General features: G+C 38.6%; 3 protein-coding genes across 23 annotated transcripts in view; 2 read left to right on the plus strand and 1 right to left on the minus strand.

Annotated features, from left to right (window-relative positions):
- Positions 1–3,855: 3,855 nt before the first annotated feature.
- slc7a9 (solute carrier family 7 member 9) lies at positions 3,856–16,081 on the plus strand. 3 transcript variants are annotated; one of them, XM_079865269.1, is made up of 15 exons: positions 3,856–3,959; positions 5,294–5,339; positions 5,437–5,518; positions 10,359–10,501; positions 11,167–11,314; positions 11,930–12,172; positions 12,249–12,374; positions 12,729–12,828; positions 13,168–13,212; positions 13,552–13,675; positions 13,939–14,042; positions 14,155–14,251; positions 14,379–14,528; positions 15,016–15,190; positions 15,402–16,081. In XM_079865269.1, exons 4-15 carry the CDS (start codon positions 10,400–10,402, stop codon positions 15,461–15,463), a joined length of 1,476 nt encoding a protein of 491 aa, XP_079721395.1. In that variant the 5' UTR covers positions 3,856–3,959; positions 5,294–5,339; positions 5,437–5,518; positions 10,359–10,399; the 3' UTR covers positions 15,464–16,081. The 3 variants fall into 3 exon arrangements, with proteins under 3 accessions (XP_079721395.1, XP_079721394.1, XP_079721396.1); XM_079865268.1 differs by lacking the exons at positions 3,856–3,959; positions 5,294–5,339; positions 5,437–5,518 and adding an exon at positions 6,950–7,099; XM_079865270.1 differs by lacking the exons at positions 3,856–3,959; positions 5,294–5,339; positions 5,437–5,518 and adding an exon at positions 8,884–8,994.
- On the plus strand, positions 16,002–19,050 carry nudt19 (nudix (nucleoside diphosphate linked moiety X)-type motif 19). Of its 2 annotated transcripts, none has more exons than XR_013820447.1 (4): positions 16,002–17,221; positions 17,593–17,800; positions 17,934–18,217; positions 18,491–19,050. XR_013820447.1 is itself a non-coding variant. In XM_079865271.1 (4 exons), the coding sequence occupies exons 1-4, from the start codon at positions 16,454–16,456 to the stop codon at positions 18,517–18,519; spliced, it is 1,224 nt and encodes a 407-aa protein (XP_079721397.1). In that variant the 5' UTR covers positions 16,002–16,453; the 3' UTR covers positions 18,520–19,050. The 2 variants fall into 2 exon arrangements, 1 of the variants encoding a protein (XP_079721397.1); XM_079865271.1 differs by having other exon boundaries at positions 17,934–18,152.
- celf1 (cugbp, Elav-like family member 1) overlaps positions 18,454–20,821 on the minus strand; it is a 33,351-nt gene continuing 30,983 nt past the window's right edge. For 9 of the 18 annotated variants that reach the window (XM_079865261.1, XM_079865251.1, XM_079865264.1 and 6 more), the window contains one exon: positions 18,454–20,748. The gene's annotated coding sequence lies outside the window, so the exon portion shown is untranslated. The remainder of the gene's footprint in view (positions 20,749–20,821) is intronic. The other 9 variants (XM_079865248.1, XM_079865259.1, XM_079865262.1 and 6 more) reach the window with 1 other exon arrangement.

A 20,821-nucleotide genomic window follows, 5' to 3' on the forward strand; every position in this document is an offset into this window, starting at 1 on the left:
TTGGGCAGGGACTTACTAAGAGTGCACAAGGTCCGTAGACAAATCAGTGGGCCTCATGATGCAGCATTCGCACAAAGGCTGGACTTGGGCTGGGTAATAATTGGTGATGTGTGTCTGGGAAACACGCATCGACCTTCACAGGTTACTAGTATGAAAACGAATGTTCTTGAGAGTGGCAGGCCAAGTCATTTTTCTCCATGTGAAAGTCACTTGTCAGTCAAGGAAAATTTCATGTCTCCTTGGCAACACTTGTCCTTCCAAAGGAGTCTTAGTGAAAATCACCCGAAGGGGACCAGCGAGGATACAGGATCAACAAGGATACAAGGAGACATTGGTCAGTCAGTGTTTTGTCAGACTAAGAATGACAATAAGCTTGCACTGTCAGCTGAAGATCTCAGATTTCTTAGGATAATGGAGAATGGATTTTTCCAAGATTCCACGAATAGTTGGGTAGCTCCCCTTCCATTTCAAGAGCAACAGCAGTGTTTGCCTAACAACCGCTCATATGCCATGAGTCGATTCAAGTCTCTGAGCCGTACTCTCGAGAAACGTCCAGAAATGAAAATTCACTTCATGGAGTTCATGCAGAAGATCTTAGACAAACTCCATGCAGAGCTTGCTCCTCCAGCGCGAGAAGGTAACGAGTATTGGTACCTGCCCTTCTTTGGAGTGTACCACCCTAAGAAACCCAACCAGATACGTGTAGTTTTCGACTCTAGTGCCAAATTTAATGGTGTGTCACTTAATGATGTGTTACTCTCTGGGCCAGACATGAACAACAGTCTGTTAGGTGTTCTTCTGAGATTCAGGAAAAATCCAGTAGCAATTATAGCCGATATCCAGCAGATGTTCCACTGTTTCCTTGTCCGTGAGGATTGCAGAGATGTTCTGCGGTTTTTGTGGTTTCGAGACAACGATCCAACGAAAGAAGTCGTTGACTACAGGATGAGGGTGCATGTGTTTGGGAACAGCCCCTCACCGGCAGTGGCCATCTATGGACTGCATAAAGTTGCTCAAGAGGGAGAAGATGAATATGGAAAAGATGTGCGCCACTTTGTTGAAAGAGACTTTTATATGGATGATGCTTTGAAGTCATTCTCGACCGTGGGGGAAGCTGTTGACATCCTTTCAAGAACACAGAAAATGTTAGCTGCTTCAAACCTCAAGCTCCACAAAGTAGCTTCGAATAATCCTGAGGTATTGGACGCATTTCTAGTTGAAGACCGAGCCAAAGACCTCCAGAATCTCGATCTTTTTGTGGATGAATTGCCTGACCAACGAAGCCTTGGAGTAAGATGGAGTATTATGTCGGATGTCTTGACATTTCACATTCCAAGAATTGATAGACCCTATACACGAAGAGGAGTTCTTTCTATGGTGAATAGTCTTTTCGATCCGCTGGGCTTCTTGTCACCAATAACCATACAAGGACGGCTATTACTTAGAGAGATGACATCACAAGTCTGTGATTGGGATTCAAGTCTGCCTGAGAGTTTGAAAGAAAAATGGATAGCCTGGCAGAATTCTCTATGGTCTCAGTGACATTCGTGTGCCTCGCACATACTCAACAACTCCTCTCTCTAAAGCTCAATGTGTGGATCTTTGTGTCTTTTCAGACGCTTCTGTCAAAGCCATTTCTGCAGTTGCGTATCTTAGAGCCACAACCAAAGATGGACGTAGAGAAGTGGGGTTTGTATTTGGAAAGTCAAGGCTTGCTCCGCAGCCTGATCTTACCATTCCCAGGCTGGAGCTGTGCGCAGCAGTGATGGCCACTGAGATTGCAGAAGTCATTCATGAAGAAATAGACATACAATTAAATTCGATCAGTTTCTACACGGACAGCAAAGTTGTCTTGGGTTATATTAGTAACCAGTCCCGACGCTTTTATGTCTATGTAAATAACAGAGTACAAAGAATCAGACAAACAACTAAACCTGATCAGTGGCATTACGTGCCATCAGAAGAAAATCCTGCTGATCATGGATCACGCTCTGTTTCTGCTCCTAAACTTCTTGCTAGCACATGGCTTACTGGCCCCCCTTTCCTTCATGGCAGTTTAACTCTGGAATCAAAGGAGCAAATCAGATTTGAGATAATTGATCCAGATGATGACAAAGAAATTCGTCCTGAGGTGAAAGCACTGTCCACGTGTGTGTCTGAGAATTGTCTGAGCTCAAACCGATGGGAGCGTTTTTCCAGATGGAAATCTGTAGTCAAGGCTGTAGCTCACCTCACGCATATTGCTTACTGTTTCATTCATTCAACAGAAGATGGAGATTGTGCTGGTTGGCACATCTGCAAGAAGGGGATCTCTGTGGTCTCACTGGAGAGAGCAGAGAAGGAAGTTATCAGAAATGTGCAGCAGGAAGGTTATTCAGAGGAATTCAGGTGCATTCGATCGAACCGTAACCTTTGCAAACAAAGCCCACTTGTTAAGTTGAATCCTACCATTGATAGTGATGGTCTACTTCGAAGTTGGAGGACGGATTTGCCATGCAGGTCTTGAGCTGAAAGAATCAAACCCTGTCATTATTCCTGGAAGGAATCATATAGCAACTTTGCTTGTAAGATACCACCATGAAAACGTTCAACATCAGGGAAGGCATTTTACAGAAGGAGCCATAAGAGCAGGTGGCCTGTGGTTAGTTGGAGGAAAAAGGCTCATTAGTAAGGTGCTAAACCAATGCGTTAAGTGTAGGAAGCTCAGAGGAAAAGTAAAGGAGCAACAGATGGCTGATCTGCCAGAAGAACGACTCCAAGTAGACCCTCCTTTCTCTTACGTTGGACTGGACATGTTTGGTCCATGGGAAGTGTCAGCAAGGCGTACACGAGGAGGTCATGTAAACAGCAAGAGATGGGCGGTATTGTTTACCTGCTTATGTGTGAGGGCAGTCCACATAGAAGTTGTAGAAGAGATGAGTTCTTCAAGCTTCATTAATGCATTGAGACGCTTCTTTTCATTGCGTGGTACAGCCAAGCAACTACGTTCGGATTGCGGCACCAATTTCATTGGCGCATGTAAAGAAATGGGGATAAGTTCTCCTGAGGAGGATGATGTGCAAAGGTTCCTACAAGACCAGAGATGCACTTGGATCTTTAATCCCCCCCACTCCTCTCATATGGGAGGAGTGTGGGAGCGTATGATTGGAGTAGCACGTCGCATTTTGGATGGGATGTTGTCTCAGACTAGTAGAGTACGACTTACTCATGAAGTGTTAACTACACTCTTAGCTGAGGTTACGGCCATAATGAATGCACGCCCTTTGATTCCCATCTCGTCTGATCCTGAGAATCCTCATATTCTAACACCCTCTATGCTGTTAACCCAGAAAAGTGGCACTCATTGCTCTCCTGACATTGATATTAGTGGAGGAGATATATTGAAATATCAGTGGAAACGTGTTCAGTTGCTAGCTGATGAGTTCTGGTATCGATGGCGTAAGGAGTATTTGTGTACTTTGCAATGTCGCCAGAAATGGTTACATAAAGAACCCAACATTAAAGAGGGGGATGTTGTCCTTCTTAAAGAAAATCACGTCAGAAGGAACGAATGGCCAATGGGCGTAATCGTGAAAGCTGTTCCTAGTAAAGATGGGATGGTACGGAAAGCTGAAGTGAGAGTCATCAAACAAGGTCTGCCAAAAATCTACTTCAGACCTATCTCAGAATTGATCTTTTTGATGTCCCCAAGCTAAAATCCTTATTAGAATGTGGTATCTTAAAGATGCCAGACGGGGAGTGTCATGGTCCTACCAGTTTTATGAGGTCAAGTGACCTCTCATGGTAATGGATGGAATAGCAGGAAGATTGGAGTGTGTGACCTCATTAATGTGAGACGATGATGTCATTATATTCAGACTGAATCAGCCTGTGAGTCAAAGACACAATGGGGTTGCACATGTTGTGGGCTTCTTAATCCAGAGACATCTTCTGTTGGAGCTATTGATGGGGCATTCTTTGTGAGTTTTATGGTTTGTTATCTCTGAGTTGAATGTGTTTTGTGTATTGATAATTGATGTTTGATGGTGTTTGGTATAGCATGCTTTCATGTTTATTGGTTAACTTTCTTGATAATGTTATTTCTTATCGAAGTATATGTATATGTGTATATTATTTATTAGTTTATGTATTTGTATTTTCAGTTTCACACTATTCATACAGTAAACAATCTCAACATCACTTCATGATTCCGGGAATTATTGTGTGATGGAGTTTAACTTGCTGGACAATTGAGTGTGGACTCGATGAGGCATACCTACTTTACCTGGAACATTTAAAGCAGTTTATTTTAGTTGCATATTTCTTTTATTGTATTTGTCCTATATTGTTTGTTTGTTTGCTTTTTGTATGCTAACGTTACCATTGCCTTCTGCAATAAATAATAATAAAAAAAAACGATTCAAGGAAAACAATTAAAAATAAATGTTTTTTTTACAAAGGTGGATGTGTGATATAGTGCAAGAATATGGATCTAGTATTGCAACAAAAATTATTTTTAATTTTTTTAATTTTTAATTTTTTTTTATCCTGGGACAAAAATAAATAAAAAATGTTTTCTTGTTCCCTGGAGGTTTTTTGTTTTAAGCAGCTTCTATAAAACAGATGTGAAGCTCTCCCGAGGAGATAAATCTTAATTCCATTGATAAACGATGAGTTCTAAAGCCAATCAGCTGTGGTCGGGACAAAACTAGCGAGACAGCAATAAAACCAGACAGTGACGCTATTGCATACACCTCATCGATTTTTTTTTTTTTTTTTTTTTTAAAGTGCCTGTCTGACTGTTGCAGCATAATTAGGACAGTCCAATAGTTCTTCTCTCCATAATGGCACAGCACTATTTTAGAGCAAAATTATAACCCAGCGAGCAATCACTATGCCCAAAACAAACCTCATTCAATCAGGAGTCAGGACGTCTGTTGTTACGGTCGGTGTCACAGAACTGCAGTTCGCGTGCATGACATGTGCGCAAGCTCACAACAGAAATAGAGCACTACTGGTTTGCAGTAGTATACTAATTCTAAATGATCTAGATTAGCAGTTGTGTAGTATTTCAGATAGTCAACTGTTTATTGATTAATTGCTTTGCTTTAGTGTTGGTTACATCTTAGTTTTGTTGATTTTTACTCATCGGAGCATGTTATAATATATGTAACTGCGGTAGAATTGTGTTTATGTCACAGATGTATTTTTTAAGAACAAATATCTTTCTGATAGTTTGAACCCCATGAACTGGAGAGAGAGAACAGACCTGAAGTGCTTTGGTATGTTATAAATCAGGAATCTATTTTTTTAGGATGAAATGTAGGACGACTGTCTGCAAAGAGCTACAGCTTATCACAGTAAGTGGAAGAAAAGCACTATCTGTGTGTGATAGAGTGTCTGTATGCTTATGAGCATGTGAAGTAGCCTATAGCTCTCACTTGTTCCCTTTCACAGACCCAGTGGACTGAGGTTCTGACAGGAGAGAAAAATGACGAGGACATATACCGTTGCTGCGCCTCGAATTCTCTCACAACCAGTGAGCAAAACACACAGACACAGCACAGTACACCCCTCTGTCTGTCTTATTCTCCCCCTATTCTGTAAATGTACATTACTCACCCTTTCACTTTTCTAGCGGGCCATTTGTCATCAGTTTTGACAATAGAAAAACATTTTCGATTCTAAGTTTAAGGCTTTTCACTTGTATCCCTAGAATTCCTCATTAAAATTTACTTCTTGAATCCAAAATGAGGAATACAACAGTACAACTAAAATAATTAACATTAGAATGACAGAATTGGGCCCGATCAAAACTGATGTTGGCCTGTTTAATCAGTGGGGCTAATAGAAGATACGAAAAGTAGTGCTGCCATCTGCTGGAAATTGTTATTAAATCAATTAAACAAATGTCAAAAAGCCTGAGGAGTAACTGGAAATACAGTTAAAGTCACAAAGACCAGCTATTGAATAATATAAAGAAAAATGCACACAGGCCTGATTAATCTGTAACCGATTTTGAGACAGGCCACCTAGATAAATCATATAAACATCACAATAGATACTCAGACTTTGAGGATTTACAGATCCTGTTGAACAGTTAAAGTCCCTGGAAAAGCTTTTTTAAAGTTTAGTACCTGTCCTCTGGGACGGTCTAGAGTTGTAGTTTGTTCCTTATCTAGGTTAGCATCTCATTGTAAAGTCAGCTGGGTCCCTTTCAAGCGCTCAATCACTCTATTGATGTGCTCTTGTGAAGGGCCAGTGGGGGCCTTTCTTTCAGCAACACCAGGGTAGATTTTCTAAAGTAAGCTATTATTACCATGACTTCATGTGATTTAATGCAGACCAGTTTAATAACATTACGTCACTGTTATGTCTTCACTTTCATCACATCCTGTAGGCCGCCCCTTACTAAATTTTACCATTAGCTACTTTATAGATTATTATTGTGCAACCAGTATAAATGTGAATATGGGATTTCCTTTCATATAGTGTCTTTTCTTTCATTTTGCCAGTGGTGGCAGATTCATTTCTCTGTTTTATACTAAATGAAACCCTTTCATTTAAACTGACACCTGAATTGAATTTTCTCACCTATTGAGCCACAATTACTGGGTTTTATAATAAGGCTGGTGCATACTCAAATCGTTTTAGCATCTTGACTTTAACTGTAACTGATGGGTAATAAAATCACTCCACCAGAAACAAAATAAAACAATAAAACATGGGCATGGGTCGCTTTATGAGGTCAGTAAAACATTAACACCACTTAGACATTTAAAAATAAATCCTTAAATGTAGCTCATATACATATTATGTTCATATTAAAAGAATTGAAGTTAATGAAATTGTTTGGGATAATTCATTTTGAAGTGATTTTCTCTCTGAATGTTCGGTCATCAGATGTAGAATGAGCTGCATAAACATGAAGTCTGTCTGAGATGTTTCTCTGGGTTTCAGTGTTGCATGTGAAAGAAGGATGTCCACACTGTGACAGGGTCGGGTTAATTGTTAGCTGCTCAGATGCCACCCAGAATGTGCGTGTAATTCCTGCTGTTATAGCTTTCAGATCTAATCTGATTCAGATCTGAGTTTGGGATAAGAAGGAGCCCATCTAAAGGTAAGGAATCATGTAAAGAGTGTATTTGTGTAGTTTTTATATCTAAGGGTGCCTGCCATTGGCTTGCATGTCCTTGGAAGTTTCTTGATGAATAAATATTGGAAGTACGAGAATAATGGTGCTTGTGGAGGTGTGATGTGTCATTCAGCCATGACATTTAAGGTTAACTCATGTTGATCATTTTAAAGATTGGCAATGAGAAGTGATGCTGTTTGTCTCATTTTGTGTTGGGTTGTATTGGTCTTTTTTTAGTGTTCATAGGTTCCAGTATGTGGAGGCTAGGAACTGTTGAAACACTGGGAGTAGTTACATAGTAACATAACAAGTTGCTGGAAAGTTAGAGCTGTGCTGTCATTTGTGTAGATAGGAACACTTTGGACACATGGTTACAAGTAACATTGCGTTATGTTAATATATTATGTATTAGCTATCCTGAACTTCATCCCTCTTACAGTGTTTATTATTATTCATTGCTCATTTCTACACACAATTTGCAACAATTCAAGATGCATAAATAAACAATTATGAATGTATTTCAAACAAACATGAATAACAATAAGCTATAGTACATTTATGAATTATACATTATACTAGAATAATAAATGCTGTAAATTGCCAGTATTTTTAATACCGCAGCAAGCTATTAAATGCCTGACTCCTTTTGAAACTCGAGATACATCTCATTGGCCAGCTTTTGAACTCGACAAATGAAAAGGGGAGACAGTTGTTATGGAAATAATTCTATTCGAAAAGTTAGGAGGAAGGAGACAAGTCGAACCTTTGAAAAAGTCAAAGTATCAAAATGTTTATTTCTTGCAAGAAATTGGCATTCACATACAGAGAGCATCTGATATGAGAAGGCAAAGGGTCAGTTCCCTCTGCCAAGGTTATATACCCTTAACACACCCTGAATAGGCTGCATCTGTCTCAAAAGATCGCCTTGTTTACCTTAAAAGGAAAACGTCTTTGTTCAAGATCTCTTGTCTAACATAAATTCTATCTAGACAGAACAATACCATGCCTGCTACAGGTTCCTGTTTTTAGCTGCTGCTCAAATTCACACATTTTGCTTATCTCTATTTCTATCAAAGCTGCGCACATATTTTTCACACTTGAAGTACACAAAAGGTCACTTGGAGTACACATTGTCTCTTTGTTACTTAGTCTTCTAACCCAGAACATTTTGTTCCTGCAAGCTTGTCTTAAATTATGCATTTCTAAAAGCTTGGTTACATATCTTTAATAATGTGCTTTTAGCTTATATGATTATATTTCTTTAAATGCTTATGAGTAAAAATAAATGTTCAACGTTAATACACCCAGAAGTAAAAACACATCTAAAAGTAAAAGAACACATCTAAATGTAAAATTTCCATTACACAGTACAGACGAGTCAATCAGAGAAGCTCTTCTTGGCTGTGAAATGTATTTATAATGGAGATCATGGAGCTTCCACTACTTCAAGTTGGCCATTTACCGGCCTGTATTTATTTAAGCAATGGCCTGCACTGAGTTGCATTGGCAGTGCTTTTGATCTGAGATGGTTCTGTGTTCTGGTCAATCCTTGGCTTCACACTGTCACCCCCTCTTTCCAACCAAACCATATCAGGTGTCTCTTTCAAAGGAGTATTGTGTTGGTCAGAGCCTGCTCACCTCTAGCCAATCCTGGTCCCTCTCCTCCTTCTTGTCACGTGTTTGCTTCAATCACGGTCAGCCAGGAGAATAACTGAACATTGAAGGTTCCACCCACTTTTGTTGGTTATTAAACACATGAATTTGCAAATGGATCAAAACTTTTCTGCTGGAAAAACTGAAAGCATTGCAGGTTTGTCTTTCGCCTCACGCCTCGAGTTAGACATGATTCTCATGTGACGGTGGAATTGGTGGCACAGAAAGTAAGCTTGAGTTAACCTATAGTTTGTCTTTGCTAACTGCACCTGAAAAATGTTCAATCAGAAAAATATATTCAATGCATTATAATTTTTGTTACAATATTGTTGTGAGTAAATATTTTCTACAAGTAAGATAAATGTTTGGCAGAAAAGGAAACAGTCATCTTAACTGAAGTATTGATGTGTGTTTGTTTACGCTGTAAATCTTCATGTTAAGTGAGAGTATTTATAGGGTTACATAATGGACCATCAAGACAATGGCAGCACAGATGGTCCTATTGACTTTTGACGGTCTACAAATCAATTTTTTCAGTAGATTTAGTATCAGTAGCTGCTTGTGGACATCAGCCTGACTATCTTAATTGTAGATAAGATACAATATTTTCTTATCTGTGTAGAATGAGAAAGCAAGTTCTTTAAAATTGGCAAAGGTCTTTAGATGACTTTATTTGCACAAATTTGACTTGACTACCTAATGCACAAATAAATGGACCTTTAAGAGAAGTTTAATCATAAACTTAAAGGGATAGTTCACCCAAAAATGAAAATTCTGTCATCATTTACTCACCCTCAAGTTGTTTCAAACCTGTAAGAATTTTTTTTTTCCTGCTGAACACAAAAGAAGATATTTTGAAAAATGTCTGTAACCAAACAGTTGATGGACCCCATTGACTTCCATAGTATTTTTTTTTTCCTACTATGGAAGTCAATGGGGTCCATCAACTGTTTGGTTACAGTCATTTTTCAAAATATCTTTTGTGTTAAGCAGAAAAAAAAAATTCTTACAGGTTTGAAACAACTTGAGGGTGAGTAAATGATGACAGAATTTTCATTTTTGGGTGAACTATCCCTTTAATTCGTAAATAAATAATGTATGTGAATTCTTCTACTGAGTTTACAGCAGTATTTTAATATGTGTTATTTTTGTACTCAGCCAATTCTAGTCTTTGCTTCTTGACTATAGTATAAACTGAACCTTTGACTATTGTACTGCAGTTGCTAGGAGACAAAATGATCTGAATTGAAGTGCAAGTGGAGCAGATGTTATGTGTATGAATAAAAAGATCTGTCAGAGAGCCCATAACATGTTGACGCTCATTCACCTGCATCAGCAACACTTATATCATTATAATGTCTTTAAACTTTAACTTGGCCTTTAGGATGCTTGAGGTAATCTGACATGATGAACAAAACAACAAGAATAAAAGTGCTATATTCCCTAGATTTCTATCTGTCTTTTAGTTCAGGTTCAGGCTTAGTCATTTTTGGTCTTTTTAATTATTATTATTTTTTAAACTGATGATCATAATAAATGTAATTAGGTTTATAAGAAAGAGTATATTATAGTTGTGTCTGTATTTATTCAGGCTGACTGCACAAAGTTAAAACTGAACTGTTGACCCTGTGAATGATGGACGAGGATCTGAAAAAAGCGAACAATCACAATGGGAGCATTCCAGAGCCTTTGAAAACTCAAAAGCAGCCAAAAGCAGCAGTTCTGCGTCAGGATGTGAGTATGAGAGAATGAGGCATATTACACAAAAGAATGTGAAAAATGTTTAATGATCAATGGTTTCCGTCCAGAGTCGATGCATGTGGGCGTGTGAGTAAGCGTGTGAAGGGTTTAACTGTTGGTTAACCTGGCAGTGCCTGTCACCATCACTACAGTGTAATCCCTTCCTTTCCTGACCCGTCTGTCCGAGCATTCTTCTGTCTTTTGTAGCTCTCATTAATGACAAGTTTAACAATTTATATGTAAATCTGCATACATAAGGACATGGAAGGTCTCGTAATATGAATCGCTTTAAGTAGTTATTGCAACCCTTGTTCTTTATGTTGACCATATATTCAGAGAAATGAAACAATCAGGCAATATAAATAGAAGCCTCATTATTATGTACGGTACAAAAAAAGGACGTTTATGAAGAGATTTGCTAAATTATGAGTGTTTTAAGGATTAACTTTAATGGCAAAGGTAACCTAAATGTAAAAATAGATCAAATGAGCATAAACAACTGGTATCCAGCAGATCAGTAAAGTAAAGTAAACAATCTCTAAAATCAGCCGACATCCCATTTGGTATCGAATCTAATTTTATCATCACGTTAACTTAATTACATTATCAGTTAAACCAATCCCTAACCCTTTAACCTTAAGCCTGTCTGAATGCCTCAGGTGGGTCTCGTAAGTGGCATCTGTCTGATAGTGGGAACAATGATCGGCTCCGGGATCTTCATTTCTCCCAAAGCGGTGCTGGAGGGAACTGGAGCCGTGGGTCCGTGTCTGATTGTGTGGGCGGCGTGCGGATTACTGGCTACACTGGGTCAGTATCCACACAAAAAAGACATTATCTATGATGAGGTTGCACAAAAGCCTTGAAAAGCCTGATTACCCCTTATAACAAAGATTAATGGGTGAGATTAAGCACAATCACCTCATGTATTGTGTCATATTTGTTTTTGCTTATTGATAATCTCACCATATACCATGTATGCAAACTAAAGGTTGCTGCTTTATTCATTTGTTTATTAATTATTAAAAGCTTTACGATAAGGCTCAGTTTGTTAATGCATTAACCTTGTAAACCATGTATTGAACCTTGTAAAGTGTTACTCTTTTAATTTGCTCCATTCGTTGCAGCTGTTTGTCTTACCGCATTATGTGTTCCAAATATGTAAATCTAAACTAAATCTTTATTTTATCCAGCACTTTCTGCTGAGATTATAGTTGGGCAAAGTCAAGGAGGTTAATCAGATATGTTCACTCATTCAGAAACCCTTTTTAAGTCACATACTGTTCAGGAAAATTCCCAAGACACAGAAATCCTCTTTGGTTTAATACTGACTCTGCCTGCAGAAGACCTTTTGGTAATGGACTCATTGACCTCAACTTGAACACTGAGAAACTAATGGGAAACTATGTGCATGTGTGTGTGCAGGGGCCCTCTGCTATGCCGAGCTTGGCACAATGATCATGAAGTCTGGTGGTGAGTATCCATACCTGATGGAGGGCTTTGGGCCAGTGCTGGCATACCTATATTCCTGGACCACGATCATCGTGTTAAAGCCTTCGTCATTTGCCATCATTGCCCTGAGCTGTGCCGAGTACGCCTCCGCTCCATTTTACCCAGGATGCACTCCTCCTCAAGTGGTTACCAAATGCCTGGCTGCAGCTTGCATCTGTATGTACAAGTTTAGGCCCTGTTTATATTCCAATGACATTATTTTGGTCTAACCCTCACTTTGTTCTCTCATCAGTAATAATCACACTCATCAACTGTCTGAGTGTGAAGCTGGCCTCCAGAGTGCAGAACTTTTTCACAGCAGCCAAACTCTTGATTATTGTGGTTATCGTGGTTTCAGGAATCGTTCTGTTGGCTCAAGGTACCTCTCTATTCCCTGAAAACAATCAAGCCTGCTTTTGCCCGACCTCAAATCTCATTGCCAGATCTGTTTTAGTGACTCCTATCTTATATGATATCAGTTTTTATTGACTTGGTTTGTGTGACATTGAAAAGGACAGCAGCATCTTATAATTCAGTTGAAGGGACTGAGTTCAAAAACATTTTGATAACAGTTAAACAAATTATATTTTTTGATTATGTTGTGAAAGATGACTCATCGTAGACTATGCCCAGAGAATAGTGTAGATATGTGTGTTTAGATAAGTAGACCTCTGTAAATGTTCAATGAAAGATCAATAAAATGTCTTTTTATTGTGTTCTAATTGTTTTTTAGGCAATACACAGAATCTTAGAGACCCATTTGCAGAGGGAACAACATCATTTGGAGCAATTGGCCTTGCATTTTACAATGGTCTCTGGGCTTATGACGGATGGTAAAGCTCATATAATGTTGCACATGTGGCGTATGAGGCTAATGTTAAGCAGCAGTGTACATCTTTTTATAACCTATAGTAGATTCAAAGAATCAACGTTCTAGTGTGCTCTCAGCCCTGGGAACCATTCACACCGTCTAATGATAAAGGGAAGTATCATTACATAATGAAAAGGGAAATTGAATGCTTGTCAAACCTTAAGTAGGATTTATTTTTAGTTGTGTGGACTTTCACCAGATCACTCTTTATCCATGGCTTTTTCATTCCGAGAGAAGCGTGTATAAGACCAGAAGTCAGCTATGGCAATTCATGTCAAAGTTCTCTTTTCTTTTTTCATAGGAATCAGCTTAACTTCATAACAGAGGAGCTGAAAAATCCATACAAGTGAGACTGAAATGTTCTAAATTAAAATTCCAATTCTGTTTTTCTAAAACATGTGAAATCTGTAATATTATAGTATTGTTAGCTGCAATATTATCTGCAAAATGACGTGGCAGTATATCTGCAATCTTACATCGTTAGCTAAGAAGGTCTTATTATGTTATTGAAAATGTCTTGTGTTTTTATATATATATATATATATACTGTAAATATATACAGTACTGTGCAAAAGTCTTAGGCATGCTAGTATTTTACACACAAAAAAAGGTTTTAAGCCAGTTATTAAGCTTCTTCAAGCGTTTCTGGGGTGAAAAAATCATCTGGGGGATTATTTTTTTACAGAAACCTTCCCCTGGCTATCATGATTGGGATTCCCCTGGTTACTGTGTGCTATATATTGGTCAACATAGCATATTTCACTGTCATGACCCCTGTTGAACTTCTACAGTCTTCTGCTGTTGCTGTGGTGAGTGTGTATTGTAGTCATAGTTCCCAGTACCATGGAAAACCTGGAAATATCAGGGAATTTTAAATCTGTGATTTCCAGACCTCTATTTCTATAGAAAATAAGTATGTTCCCTAGTTCTAAAATGTTTAATCAGCCAAAAAAAAAAAAGAAAAAAAAAAAGGTTTGAGTACCTTTATAAAAAATAAAATAAAAAAGTTGTCAGTTAATAAATGCTTGTGCAATGATCTTTCTATTTTACTAAATCATTGGGTTCTCCACAGACTTTTGGTGACAGAGTGCTGTACCCATTATCATGGGTTGTGCCTCTATTTGTGGTTTTTTCCACTTTTGGTGCAGCCAATGGGAGCTGTTTCACCGCAGGAAGGTTAGGAACTTCAGCTGTTTCAAAGAAATTTGCACACAGGATTAATTGCATGCTGAAAATTGTTTTCTGGGCCTGACACTTACTGTCTGTTGTGTCTGTTTGTACCTGTTAGGTTGACGTATGTGGCAGGACGGGAGGGTCACATGGTTAGGATCTTGTCGTACATCAATGTGAAGCGTTTCACACCTTCTCCAGCTCTCATGTTTAATGTAAGTTTCATGTAATATTCCATCCTCAACACTTTTTGGACAAGGCTTATCACTAATTTTGCCATATTACATCAACCATGACACACATTAACATTATATTTGATTTCTTCTTGTATGTGATTTGCAGGGCTTCCTGTCAATCATCTACATCATGCCAGCAGACATAAACACTCTCATCAATTATTTCAGTTTTGCTCAGTGGGCTTTCTATGGGCTCACATGCCTTGTGCTCATCGTTATGCGATTCACAAGAAAGGAGCTTCATAGACCAGTCAAGGTTAGAGTACATTACGCATGGTGACACAGCATAAAGTGGCTGGATTAAAAATAATAATAATAGTAATAATTAACAGATGCTATTATCCAAAGCAACTTTAAAATTATGAAGATCATAAGCTATTTGTCATAATAAGACCCAACAATAAACGCAACTTTCAAGAGTAAGCTAGAGTAGAAGCTAAAACAGAAGTGAAAATCTGAGAATCTTTTTTCATGTTAATCATAGCAAGTGCCTTTGTTTATGAATTCATTTAGTACTTGCATAAGAGGTGTGACTTCTGGATTGGTTATTTCCTATCTAGCTATTGCAGTAAACCATTCTGAGTCTCAAATTTTGTCCGTAATTTATATTGCCCATATATAGTTTCTATTCTCGAATGTGTTCGATATTTAGCTCAATGGCACGGACTGAATCAACCATAAATCTAATCTATTGTAAAATGACTATACCCAACTTGAAAATGTTTGCCTTTTGTTCCTCTCAGGTTCCGATAGTCATTCCTGCTTTGGTGGTGATTGTGTCCTGTTACCTAGTTCTCGCTCCCATCATAGACAAGCCTGAGTGGGAGTACCTGTACTGCACAGTGTTCATAGTCAGCGGTCTTCTCTTATATGTACCCCTCATTTACTACAAATTCAACTGGACTCGCCACATCATGAGTAAGTAGCTGGAAATCGCACATTTAGATATATTACAGCGAACAAATGTATGCTTGTCCTGACCCTTGAAATGTACAATAATTATATGTTTTCTGAATAATATACAACTTTTAAGGCTGTTTTCAGCGGATGTTCACCATTACCAGAAACATTTAAATAGCAACTCTTCCCAAATGCTAGATTCTTAAACTTGATCTGTTGACGCTTACAGGGCCACTCACTATGCACCTTCAGCTGCTACTGCAAGTCGTTCCAACTGAAAAGATTGAGTGACACATGTCAAACTGGAGGAAAGACACAGACATAATAGCCTGCAATGGACAACAGATTGATCCGTGGAAATGTGGATAAAGGATCCTTAAAGGGAACACGGCTGCATATGGACAGATTATTTTTTGATTCCTAATGCAAGACCATCCATTGTTTTTACAATGTATTGCAAGCCTTTCCCAGGTCACAGGGATTTGTTTTTACTTTAAAGAATAACATATCACTTCCACGAGTGTCTGTAAATTATGACAACTTCCAGTTCATCTAACTTATTGTGTAATTAAAAGCAAGCTTGTTGTTGGATAGCAATGATATTTTTCCACGTTTACTGAACTCAAATGTATTAATTGTGTTAATATATTGACTCAGACTCATTTAATCACAGTAGAAGAATTGTAGTAATGTAAGTCTTTAAGTAGCCTATTATAATTGTAGTTACTAGTAAAAATCCCATTCAGTTTCTCCACAGGTGAATTGATTTTTAACTATAACTTTTAAAGACAGACCTACTGTAAGCTATGAGGATGATTTTGTTGAGGCCTATTTTTATTTGCACACATATTTTAACTGCTCACTGTTTGTTTTCAATTCAGTGGCTATTAAAGTTTTACATAAGGCCTATACTCTGCAATCATTTTTAACTGCCAGACATGTTAAATGGTTGGGCTATACTGGTGCGCTTATCGGGATTGACATAGGCAATAACACAGTTGTTTGTGGCCATTACACATGGATTTTACAGGTATTGTTGGACTTGGTAGCAATCATAAATCAATCGATTATAACCGTGTCTGAAGTATAATAGAAACAAACGTCCTGATGTGAATGTGGCAAGGAAAAGCAAGAGTTCTTCCCTTGCTATAGATGGCGCTCAATCCCCAAATACAAAATAAATAGACTATTATTTTCCCTTTGCTGTCCTTCACGCGACCGATGTCGAAAGTTTCCGGATAAGATACCAGCGTAGCTGTGATCATGTAAACAGGGAGCAAAATGAACACGGCGCTGAAACACTGGAGAGAGGCGGCGACGGTGATCCTGGCGGCCGGGCTGAGACACACTCCGTGTGTGGACTCGCTTAAAGCAGGTCTGGGAAAAGTCACTGATGTAGCGCACAAATCTGCCTTCGACTATCAAGTGCTACTGCTGAAACGGAGCGGTCGCAGCGGGTTCATGCCCAATGCCTACGTGTTTCCTGGAGGGCTGGTGGATTCGTCTGACTTCTCCAGTGAGTGGCAGGAGATCTTTAAAGCCTTTACGAAAGCGCCCAACTACGGCATCGGAGTTGTGAAGCAGCCGCCGGCGACCAGGCCACCCATTTTTGCCACTGACAGATCTCAGCTGGGATCCCCGATACCGGGAGATGTGGCTTTCAGGATCTGTGCGGTGAGAGAGACGTTTGAGGAGTCAGGTGTGCTCCTGGCGCTTCCCAAACACGAGGAAAGCGGGATTCGCGTGCACACAGACGATGCTTATAACAGTGACACCCAGCCAACACTGACCCGATCGAGCGGACTGTGGAATAAAGACGTGCTGTCTAAGTGGAGATCTCTGGTTATTGGTAACCCGGCGAATTTTATCAAGATGTGCAGGGAGTTGCAGTGTCTGCCCAACATCTGGGCTCTGCATGAATGGGGGAACTGGCTGACACCCATAGGCGTGTACGGCAAACAGAGGCGCTACGACACGGCATTTTACATCTGCTGCCTACACGAGATTCCATATACGCTTCACGACGAGAAGGAAATCGTTCATTTTAAGGTGCGTTTTGACTGGTATAACGTTAGTTACCTTTAGTACATTTAAAATTGTATTTGGCAGACACTTACTGAGCGTGTATTTGATCAGTTCTTGCATTCGTGACTAATTTGTGTCCAGCTAAGTTGAAAAGACTTTGCTCGTTAATGTCAATGCATTTCCTGGCTGGAGCGTCCACCCCATGGCCTCATTAATATTCATAAGTCCATTAATACTCATTAAGCGCTCATTCGCCAGCAATGCTGCGCCCACTTTACGTCACGGAACGTAATTAATATTCATAAACCAGGCCATTCCCATATAGGTCATTCAGTCTCGCCCTGATGAGAACAACCGATTCTTGACTGTTGGGAAATAACTGCCTTGTCTCTCAGTGGTCCACTCCCTCAGAAGTGCTGCACAGCTACAAATCAAGGGAAATCTGGATAGCTCCACCTCAGTACTACGACCTTGGACGAATGTGCCATTTCCCAGCTCTCAGAGATCTCCATCGCTTTGCCTGGCAGAGGTCTTTGGAGGGGTGTGAGCAGTGGCTGCCTATTTACCTGGTGTCACCTGACTGCTATGCAAGTCTTTTACCAGGTAATTGTCACATAATAAATTACTTCAGCTGTCTGCTAAGTGTTGCTTCTTGATGGGATAATAGAGTGCTGTGACTGAGTAAGGAACTTACTTGCACAAAACTGAGCCTTTTTCCCCCTCGTCTGATACCTAGGGGACGATCTGTACCCAGAGAAAGTGGACACTTCTGGAAAGAGTGGTGGTGTGGTTAAAATTGAGAAAAGCCTTGAAGAGCTCCAGCAGGACAGTGCAAACATGCACCGCATTGTCGGCCAGGATCCATATTCGATATCTATCCATATGAACATCAGGCCCAAGTATAACCACCTCCCTCCCCTCTGCGGTGAAGATGTGGGTGGCGCCTCCAAAAACAGTAAACTCTGACACTTACCTGTCACTAACCCATAGTGGCAGGACTGATGGACAAAGCCTAGATGTGTAATTAGCTGATTTCTACATGTGTCCCTTGACCTATGCAATGTAGTTTGGTATATGGTCCATTTAAGTTTTGTGTCATAAAGAAAATACACAATGACTTCCTTGTTGACTGTTAATATATTTTTGACCTTGATCATAAACTCTTAAAGTGGATTGTTCTGGGTATTGTCTATATTGTAATACAACACAGTATCGAGCATATGACGCAAACAAATTCTGAATGTTCAATAGCTGTATTCAAGTTTGAATTGTCACATTTGTTCTTTATTGCAGATGAGATGGCAAAGCAGAACTGTTACTGAAGCATTGTACAGCGCTGTCAGCGTTTCCATGCGTTGAGTTGCAGAATACAGGATTCTAAAAACAACTTTAAAAAAAAGTAGTGTACAAATAGTATAATTTATCTGATTGGTCTATCGCTTGCATATAAATAACCAATTACAATGAATCTGACTAGCAACTATTGCATATTTATTAAAAATATTGGCTAGAATTATCACCCTAAATTTAAATGTTTAAGCACAATGAAAAGTGAAATCATTTGACTAAAAAACAAAGCATAATGTGCATTTCTAGCATTTTTAAATTGAGAAAAAAACAAATGAATTCAGACAATGTGTGTGAATCTTTTCAAACAGTTTAATCATACATGAACTAAAGATAAACTACCAGATGACTTGTTTCGTAGGTGTCCACTTTTCTAGATTTCTGTAGAGACAGTAGCATAAAATCCTGAACCAACTTAATACAAACACACTTGTTTCAGACATCTAATAAATTCTGCACTCTCTACACTTCCAATGAAAACCACACAACTTGAATGACAAAACGACAAAAAAAACAAAAAACAAAAAAAACATCTTCAGTTAAAGGCTGTTTTGTGGAGTCGATTTTTTTTGTTTGTGGTTTTGGTTATTTTGTACAGGTTGATGTTTGGTCATGGTGTTACAGTCTACATGCTTCTACTTACTGGGACTTACATTGTGAAACAACTTATGAAGTAGAAAAGGCAAAATCTGTACAAATCTTAAATGTTAAATACAATCACTCTGTACCAGTAATGACAAACATCCCACAGGAAATTTTCTCAGAATACATATAAACTCACAAAACAGCAGCTTAAAATCTAAATAGAAAACAACCACCTCAACCCCCAATTAGATAAATCTGTCACAATACATCTTTAAAAAAAAAAAAAAAAAAAGAGCTCTTCATCCATGTAGACATGTTGGACATTAGAGAGTTGCCCCCAAACTAAAGGTTAAGGGGGCAAAGCTGCAGTTGAGCTCTACCAATCAGTCCAGAACTTCACAACTTGTACAGATGCCAGAACGGGGGAAAAATGCCTGCAAGCTGAGTGTAAAACAGACCAACTGTATGGTTATAAAAAAAAAATTCATTAACTGAACAACATTTTAAGAAGAGCATATGTTTTTGCTGTTGTAGGCACAATCATTTATATCTAAGGGCTCATTTGAAAACCACTTCAGTTTTTGTAACAAGAATGCATTTAAAACTCACTTTAACCAATTACCTAAACACACATTGTATTGTTTTTAAAAAATCTTAAACCATCAAAATGAGTACGTGTCATTGTAGCAGGAGCCATAAACATGATGTGAAACATACTGCAAATGTAACCAACAGCAACATGCAAAACTTTTGGCACCACTTTATTCATCTTGACTTTTTGAAACAGAACTAGATCACATTTTGCTGAGGATTTCAGTGCACTTACAAAATAACATGCATGCTTAATATTTACCTGTGACAAGAAATTCAACTCTGCTCATTCTATGCATTATTTCAGCTAATCCTGATTTTCACACAATAAGGAAATGAAAAACATGTGCCTATGTTGGCTCGACACACAAAGAAGAAAAAAGGCAATTCAAGTGTCTATTGTAATGTCACTCTGTTAATAAAAACTCCCAAAATTACATCATGCCAACTAACCTAACACAAAATTACAAAGTTTATCCTCGATTTCAGCAAAATGTGACGAAAACATCCTCTAAAAGTTTTAGAACTAACAAGTGAGAGAAAGGGAAACACACCCACACTTGAACACACAAAAGTGATTCTATAAACTGAATGGCTGCTATGAGAAGAAAAAAAACAAAAAAAAACAATTAGAAGCGCTAGGAAGACTGCTTAAAACAATAAAAACCAATAAAGAAAATAAATCTGAGAAATTAAACAAATGAAAATTAAAAGCTTCTGCAAAAATCTAGTGGTTATGTTTGTACGTTCTAGAAAAATAGACTCTTTGCTCAGAACAATTTTCATGAAACTTTTTACACTTTTAGCAGTCTTTCTAACGCTCCCTATTGGCAGCACAAATGACAGAAATGAACATCACACAAAGAAACAAACAAAATAAGTAATCAATAAGCGTCAAAAGTTAACAAAAAAGGTCAAGTGTGAAATTTCAAGCGTCAGAGAAGCGAAGAGGACAACGGACTGGACGATGAACTTTTGACGTCACATCGACATGCTAGGCAAACGATGACAAACGGGCACGAAGATATCTAGAACAAAAAAAAAACAAAAACGAATAACAAACCTAGGTTAAAGCACAACGGAAAAAGGAGAGGGGATGAA

Source organism: Squalius cephalus (assembly GCF_949319135.1).
Source record: "Squalius cephalus genome assembly, chromosome: 3".
In the NCBI taxonomy this organism is placed as follows: Eukaryota; Metazoa; Chordata; class Actinopteri; order Cypriniformes; family Leuciscidae; genus Squalius; species Squalius cephalus.

Coding starts and splice junctions, on each gene's coding strand:
- slc7a9 (XM_079865269.1), top strand. CDS start 10,400: ATGATGGACGAGGATCTGAAAAAAGCGAACAATCACAATGGGAGCATT. Junction 12,173..12,248: donor CCTGGCTGCAGCTTGCATCT/GTATGTACAAGT, acceptor TTCTCTCATCAG/TAATAATCACACTCATCAAC. Junction 12,375..12,728: donor AATCGTTCTGTTGGCTCAAG/GTACCTCTCTAT, acceptor ATTGTTTTTTAG/GCAATACACAGAATCTTAGA.
- nudt19 (XM_079865271.1), top strand. CDS start 16,454: ATGAACACGGCGCTGAAACACTGGAGAGAGGCGGCGACGGTGATCCTG. Junction 17,801..17,933: donor CTATGCAAGTCTTTTACCAG/GTAATTGTCACA, acceptor TCTGATACCTAG/GGGACGATCTGTACCCAGAG. Junction 18,153..18,490: donor GGGTGGCGCCTCCAAAAACA/GTAAACTCTGAC, acceptor TCTTTATTGCAG/ATGAGATGGCAAAGCAGAAC.